This window comes from Lagopus leucura, unplaced genomic scaffold (genome assembly GCF_019238085.1).
Source record: "Lagopus leucura isolate 7727_CA_CO unplaced genomic scaffold, USGS_WTPT01 Super-Scaffold_810, whole genome shotgun sequence".
Classification (NCBI taxonomy): Eukaryota; Metazoa; Chordata; class Aves; order Galliformes; family Phasianidae; genus Lagopus; species Lagopus leucura.
Window position 1 is genome coordinate 12,172,495 of NW_024962261.1, and position 8,415 is coordinate 12,180,909.

At 37.7% G+C, this 8,415-nt stretch overlaps 1 protein-coding gene across 1 annotated transcript in view; it reads left to right on the forward strand.

Annotated features, from left to right (window-relative positions):
- The window catches only part of PCSK1 (proprotein convertase subtilisin/kexin type 1), a 29,391-nt gene extending 21,922 nt beyond the window's left edge, over positions 1-7,469 (forward strand). The window contains exons 12-14 of the mRNA XM_042866212.1: positions 856-989; positions 2,768-2,929; positions 5,687-7,469. Coding sequence (XP_042722146.1) covers positions 856-989; positions 2,768-2,929; positions 5,687-6,049 — 659 coding nt within the window. The 3' untranslated portion in view covers positions 6,050-7,469. The remainder of the gene's footprint in view (positions 1-855; positions 990-2,767; positions 2,930-5,686) is intronic.
- Positions 7,470-8,415: the final 946 nt, after the last annotated feature.

The window sequence follows — 8,415 nt, forward strand, 5'->3', positions numbered from 1 at the left end:
CAAAGAATTCTACTCTTGCTGAGTAGTCCACTGTTGAAATCCATCTCTCTCCAGCTTAGAGATAAGGATGTGAGGTGGGACCATGTCAAAGGCCTTGCAGAAGTCCAGATAGATGACATCAGTTGCTCTTCCACTCCATTGTAGAAGGCCGCCAGATTGGCAATTGGTGATGCCATGTTGACTATCTTGAGTCACCTCATCTCATATGTGCCTTGACATCTTTTCCATCTGCTCCATGGAGGATCTAGCCTGTGATCTTCCCAAGCACAGACATGAGTCTCACTGGCCTGTAGCTCCTCAGGTCTTCCTTTCTACCCTTCTTAAAAACAGCAGTGATGTTTCCCTTTTTCCAATCATCGGGGTCTTTGCCTGACAGCCATGACTTTTCAAATGTGATGTATTTTTATCTTGTGATTAGGCTCTCTGGCGATTCTCTGCTCCCCTTGTTACATAAAATAGACCTCCCTTGTTTTCTGCTTACATACAAATCAGCACAACAAATCTGCTCTCCAGCAGAATCTCTTCTGCTGCAGAATTGCTTTGTGAAGTACAGCATTTTTGTAATAGTAATAAAAATGCAAATACGTTTCACCCTGTTGGAGTTCCAGACTGTAACGGTTTACACTCACCAAAAAATATACAGTGATAAATTCAGGGTAGGGCCTTGGTGTATACTGCATAAGCTCATTTGTTGAAGTAACCAGCGATCAGAACTAGCACATTCCACGTTCACCAAGCCACTGCTGAATAGTGTTTTTTCAGGTTACCTTTACACTATGTAATTTGCAAACAAACAACGTGAAAGTTGAAGGGGAAACATGAACAGTCTCTACTGTTGATCTTGCACTAACACAGGGACCAGCACTGTATTACTGGCTGAGAGAGAGCGAGATAAATCTCCCAATGGCTTTAAGAACTGGGATTTCATGTCTGTGCACACATGGGGAGAGAATCCAACAGGCACTTGGGTGTTAAGAATTACTGATGTGGTAAGTATGTCTGCATGCCAACCGGCTAAGTTTGAAAGTTAACTCATCGCTAACCCTATCACAACCACTATCAAATGTGTTGAATACTGAGTATGCATTAAGCAAGCTACAACAAGAGTTTATTTAAACTAAGTAACCATTGGATTAAAGATTAAAGGCTCATCTGAGGCAGAAAAAGACAGACAGATTTTCTTGTTCTTACACGAATGCAATGCACTGTACTCATTTCATTGACATGTACCTGTCAAAAGACATTTCATGCCTATGTTTTTCTCACATTGTATGTCACTGAAAGAGATCAGTTTTTCATGTAATTTTCTGTGATTCATGGTGTGAAGTATGTAATCAAATTTGCATATGATTAACTGCAAATTAGTTCTTTTCTGCAGAAAAGCACACAGGATATACCTAGTCTCTTCTTGGTACATGGGCATAATTGTCATTAACTCAAAACCTTCTGAGTTAATGAATTTCTGATGACCTTGGGGAACTATTCTGTTATATATCTTCCCCTAACCTCTTTCTCAAGAGTAATGACTGCTGAAAAACCTGTAATGACTAAAGCCAAGAAATCTGCAGATATAAAATAAGTAAGTTTATTAAAATCAGAAGAGTGCTGTTTGATAGGCAGGTGAAAAAATCATTCTTTTCAAAGAATAAGAGCTCACTCATCTCTGGAGAATTTCATTGAAACTGTCTGTTAATCAGCTTGTCATTAGGGATCAGATCATGCAAGAAACTGAATGCTTCCTATCAGACACTGAGTCTCCAACCCTTATTGGCCTCGAATTGTAAACATGGCTTTAATACTGAACAGGTGGACAAGGCAGTAGAAGTAAATATTATTGACAACTGTATAGTGGTAATACTGTGTGGACTTACGGATAACCCTATGGCTACAGATATCCTGCTCTTTGTAACTAAAATGATGCTTTTTTTTTTAGAAAAAAAAACAAAAAGGGTATTTTGGTTTTGATTCTCTCTCATTTTCCAATTGCAGTAAGTTCTTGAAACCTACAGTATGGCAAACTTTTGTCCGCAAGAAATAATGCACTATTCCTCAGTGTTTAGAGTTTTTTGGTTCCAGAAATAAGTTTTACCATTAATGACTAATTGGAATAACAGACCACCATGCAGAGTTACTGATAATTGAGTTGTCATACAACTTTCATATGTAACTTTGGTATAAATTTTCTATAGTAAAGAAGGTTCTCTTCAGCCACTAGGTAAAGAAGCAAAAAATCTGAAAGAAGCTTTGGAAAAATAAAATTTCACTGTTTTCTGTACTTGTCTCTTCCACTTTCTACTTTTTAAAGATCAGTGTCAAAACTAATGTACAAAGCATTTGTTTCTTGCTTCCACAAGCTGTGATTCAGAATGCTGTTGTACATCACAACAGAATGTTATTCCAAACATTTTATAGGTAACTTTTTAAAGAAAATTGTCATTTGATGGCTTAGTGAACTAACATTAATAATACAAAATACTACTTCAGTAATTTTAGTATTGTTATGAAATTCCATTGATGCTTATAAGGCTAATTAATAATTATGTTTTGTCGACATGTTGCTAGTCAAGCCATTGTACTAAATCCCACCTTCTGGTGAGTTCTGTCCTTAATGTGTCAGTCTGTTGGGGTTTACAAATCATGGTCTAAATTTATATACTGATGGAGTCCTTTTTTATTTTAGTGAATTCTCACTTCTTTATGATCAAATATCCTCTGTTTATTCCTCTTATATTCTGAGAACCTATGCTAATGCTGTCTTGTCCTTTAGTCCAAAAGAATACAAAATGAAGGAAGGATTGTAAACTGGAAATTGATTTTGCATGGCACTGATACCCAGCCTGAACATATGAAACAACCACGTGTATACACATCTTACAATGCTGTGCAAAATGACAGAAGAGGAGTGGAGAAGATGACAGACCTTGTAGAGGTAGTGTCTCATTAATCATTTTCTTAACGTATTTTCAAATTTGTAAGAAAATTAAGCTTTTTTTTTTTTTTTTTCCTTTTTTGTAGTGATAAGACACATACACATTTTGCATTTATTTTCTCTAGCTCCAGAACACTTTTGAGTTGTGCAAGTATTGTAATTTTGTCAACATATCAACAATTGATATTTTTATTAGTCTCAAATACTACAATACCTTACAGTTTTAGTATTGAAAGGGGATGCTGATACTAAAGCTTTGAACTCAACAGCTTATGCAGTTGAATGGTACAGGAGGGAGGAATGCATAGTAAATTTTTGTAATTCTAGTTAAAGTTAATATAGAATCTGAAAAGAATCTGCTGATATGTTTTTAGGGAGTTTTGAAGCAGGTTTGTTACATAATACATCACAAAAGCTAGAACACTTCAGACAGTTCAGTTAAGGAGCTGCCATCTCCTTTTTCACCCCTTCATAACTTTGAGGCATAGTTCATTTCATAGAAAATGAATGTATTTGAGGCTTCTGAGAATAGCAGTAGTTTTCTGAATGCAAATATTCACAGTGTTCTGGAAGTAGTGCCTTCTGTTATTTCAGAACAAATGATAAAAAATACAAAGACTACAATAACATTGTTTGATGGACCACCTTCTCAGCTACAAAACACTATTTTTCACCACAGTCATCACCATTACCTGTGCATTTTTGCCAGTCATGAACAAGAGCCTGCATGCCATGCTCATAAAATCTGCATCAGCAGAAGTAAACCACTGTTTCACAGCTGCTATGACAGCGCTGTTGCTAAGAATATGTTGCTAAGAATATGTGCCCACACAGTTGATCTTTCATCAGCCTAAAGTGTAAGTCAGAAGTCACTGTATCAAGACTGTACTTGGGTGGGTGTGGTACAACACTTCAACCAAGCCTGGCAACATGCTCCACAGTCTTCAAACTGCTATAGGGCTTGAAGTTACTGTGTTGCAGGAGAAAGGTAATCTTCTTCTCTGGCCTTACTCAGGAAGTTCGAGCTTTCCGCTAAGTCGGTGTCATGGTGTAGCAGTCAAAACTGATGGTTTGTCTGGGTTTCAGGAATCCAGAAGGATCACTGCTTTCTTGTCAGTCCCAAAAAAACATCACTTCATGTGCTGAGCGCTGCATCTTTAACTTTTTCTTCAATGAAGAATTTGCATGTCTTCACTCCATGCATTGTCATTTTGACGTAGTAGTGGTGACACCATGTCTTGTCACAGGTAGTGATGTGATGCAGGAAAATGTCACCTTAAACATCATATTGATTCAGTAAGTCCTGACCAACCTGTGTACAGTGTTCTTTCTGCTCCTGTGTGAGCATTTGTGTCACCCAATTGGTGCAGATTTTGCATTATCCCAATGTTGCCACTGGCAATGAAGCCAGTATTCAGCTCTTTACATAGTTCTCTGGTTGTAATCCTCCAATTTGTGCAGATGAACTGATCAAAATACTCTTCATTTTGCGGTGTGAGAGCTGTTCATGGCCAGCCAGAACATGGCTATTCTTTCACGTTGCTGTCACTATTGCTGAAATGCATGACCTGTCTACTCCCTGTGATCACATCCACTGTTTGGTCTCCATCATTGTTCAGCAAGCATCAGTGATTGTCAGTGGGTACTATTTTTCCCAGTGGAGGAATTCAGTGACTCACCTTTACTTCATGTCTCTTCCACTTCAGCTGCCATTCTGTCAGACTGCCCCTTTGCTGCCATCTGTCACACAGCAACAACATGTGAAGGGATACTGGTTGGAAATTCAGCCTCTATGACTGCACCGCTGTCTGTCTCTGATGTAGTGGGCCAACATCATAAAAGAGGAGGCATTATTTTTGAAGCAGCCCTTGTACTGTTGATTATGTCAGTGTCTGCAGAATACTTAATTACATCCCATCTATTCATCTCCCCTTTAATTAGAACGTCCATAACGTATAAAAAGATTAACCTTCTTCAGCGAGGTTACAAAGAAGATTGAGGGAAACATGATTATGGACTTTAAAGGCATAAAATTAAGTGTCCATAGTGGCAGCCACATGCAGTAAAATAAAATTGAAGAAAAATAAAACTGGATTCAGGTGGTGTTGTAGAAGAAACTTGGTGGAAACATGTATAAAAATCAGCTCAAGATGAAGTGAATGTTCCAATAGAAAGACATCATACAGGCTCATTCTACAGCATTTGAGCCATAACAGTGTTCAAATGAGGCTGTGCATGACTGATTTCTCTGTACATCTGTACTTGGCACTAGCCTTCCAAAGTTTACTGAGTTACCTGTCATGGCCACAGATAAGCCAAAGTTCACTGTCTTCTCAGGCAAGAGCAACTGTGGAGCAGATAACATGGAAACATTAGTTCAGTCCTTTCCACAAAGGGTATATGGCACATCTGGAGTTGCCATCACCACAGTGCGTACTTCCTCCAGATGGATGGCCATGGAACTGTCTTTCATAGCACCGTTAGGAGTATTTTGAGACTGAGACAAATGTCGCTGTAAAATTAGAAATTGCATCCTTCCACTGTGGGATCTTCATAACTTGTGGAGAGATTTGGTTCTTTATGCAGTAAAGTCCTTTTGAAGTCCTTTTTGACATGTAGTGATTTAGTTCTTTTTTAGATGCTAGTGGCTCCTAACTGAAAAAAATAGCATCTACAAACATGTACATGAAAATTACTAATCAGAGCAACTCTTATTCCAGTGATGCCTAATCTCCTTTATGCCAATCTGCATTCCAGGATCGTACCACACAGGAAAATTTGAGTGCAAAAAACAAAGGAACACAAGATATCGGTAGCACCAGGAACAAAGCAGAAGATAAGTTCCCATCAGAGGCTATGCTGCATTTACTGCGAAGTGCTTTTAGCAGACAGATGGCTCAGAAGCGACTGCCGAAGAAGACTGCAAGTGAGAAGTTAAGCATTCCATATGAGCACTTCTATCAAGCCCTCGAAAAATTAAACAAGCCCTCCCAGTTAAAAGACTCAGAAGAAAGTCTGTACAGTGACTATGTTGATCTTTTTTACAATGCCAAACCATACAAGCATAGAGATGACAGACTGCTGCAAGCCTTGGTTGATATTATAAATGAAGGAAACTAAACTATAGGATATGACATTGAGTTGGAAATATTCATTATCCCACCCCACCTCCATTTTATTTGGGTTTTTCTTCAGAACTCTATTGTATGCTCTAGTTGTGTGATTGCTGCTTTGCTTCATATTTAACACAAACTTCAAGGAAGAAAAAATGAATGTGGGATGATAAGGCAGTAAGCTGATGCTTTTTAGTAATAGCTTTTTTCAAAGACTTTCTTCATTACCATCAGAGTAGATTTGCCCCCTCAGGCGTGAAATGCAGCAGTATTCCCTTGAAAATACTAATGCTCTATTTTAAACATTTTCACATTATTTATTCTTCTACCCTACTCCCTTAGCCTGCAGTAGGATTCAAAATCTGAATTGCCAAGCAGTTTTGAACACAACAGCTGAAGCTATGGGGAGATACTCTCATCTCTGTGTTCGTAATGAGTAGAGCAGTCTTATATTTGGCATTTACTGAAGATTTAACACCTGCAGCAAGTACCTCTTCCCTCATAGTATTTTTTTTTCTTTTTTTTTTTTTTTTCTGAACAACAATGCACTCTTACCCTTCTGTTCTCTTGTAAAGGAGCAGTTGGGAAACTGGAATTGAATTGGAGCATCACTAAGTTATTAATGGTTTAGACTAGAGACAGTCATATTCTAACATAAAAGAGCTCCAAACAAAGCATTCCAGACCATGGGGATTCTCACCACCTAACTTAAACTGCCTAAATGAAGTGCCTGAATTATGAGCTTAGTTTTTCTAGGCTGTATGTAGCTAATGAAGACAGATAGCACTTAAAAGCACTTGACCAGTTTTTGCGCTGGTTCAGAATTACATAATGTGGAGTACCTATCTATTTTTATTGACTATGTGAACTTTGAAGAACCAACCTCCTGCCTTTGGAGCCTCTGTCAGATTTCTAGAGTTAAGTGATATAAATGCATTCTGAGATGTCCATGTCCGCAGCAGCCAGGACAACAAAGCTGGGATTGTTTTGTCCCATCCTTAACCTATGACTGCATCTTCAAGTGTCTGGTGAATTCTAACACCTCCCAAGTATCTAGGAAGTCAAGGCAAAATTAATGGAGGGAGGTGTAATATAAAAAAAAATACCCAGAAGGGAGTCATAAATAGAGGGAAGGACAGAATAGGATGTGGAAGAGGGAGAGGAAAGGAAGAAGAATGTGATGGAGTGGGGAACAAAGTAGTATCAGCAGCAAGGACAGGCTGCTGCTTACCTGCAGCAGTGATAGGAAAATAAGAATGAAAAGATAAAAGGAAAGTTCATAGTGGTGAGGCTTCTCTGGAGTATAATTACAAGTAGTGAAGGGAGAAGTGGACTGGTCAGAAAGATCTATCACCCTATCTAAAGTGGAAAAAATTATATGTGCTGTCATACACAGTGGAGTGGTATGAATGGCAGCATATTAGACAAGTAGTTTTCTGCATATACTTCTTTAAAATCAGAGTAAAGATTGAAATATTTTGTTGTTCATAATTTAAAACAAAACAAAACAAAAAACAAAGAAACAAGCAAAAACCAAAAAAACACCAACAAACAATGCAGTGCTGGATGCTCTGAAATTGGGCATGATCTAGTACAAGGAAATGAAAGCTCCTAGTGTCTAGTTGCAGTGCTAAACATAATCCAAACAAGTGCTGACTAGGTTTCACTTTTTTCTCTCTGTCATCTGCTGTAGAAGCGTAGACTGGAAATATTTTCCAAGTATTCTAGAAAAATGTGTTCCTCCTTTGTTGTCTATTTCTTGAAATGATCCAAGTGTCTCTAAAAGAGGAGTTTAACATTGTGTTCATATTTCATCTGTTTGGATAGAGATTTTTCAAATTTCACACTAAATTCTGTAATCACTGCTTAAAAGTAACTTCAAAAATTATCTTACTGAACTTAAGATTTAAAAACCTTTGCTTTGATTTTAGTGGTTTGATGTCTACCTGTGGCTCAGTCTGTGTTTTTGCTAGCTTTAGATAGACGTAGCGTAGTTGATTTGAAGAATTATTCCATATTTCTGTCCATACTTCAGAGATAACAATTGCAAGAGTAAATGTATCTTACACTTAAATTGTTTACTCTCTACTAAGGCATTTGAATGGAATGAGAAGTAAAAAAAAAAAAGCTAATTGTTTGCAATAAGAGAGCTTTTTTATGTTGTCCCTTTAATACACAAGCTTTTGGGTGATACATAACTACTGAACAAGCAGAATGTTAAAATTTCTAATTGCTGCTACTGTAGGAGTTAGTGAGAGCACTAACTTGTATCTATTAACATTTAATTGTCAGAATTGGGAATGTAATCTTTACCATTATAATCCCATTTGGTGATAATGGACCACTGTTAGCCCTGCGCAGAGGCTGTCAGAT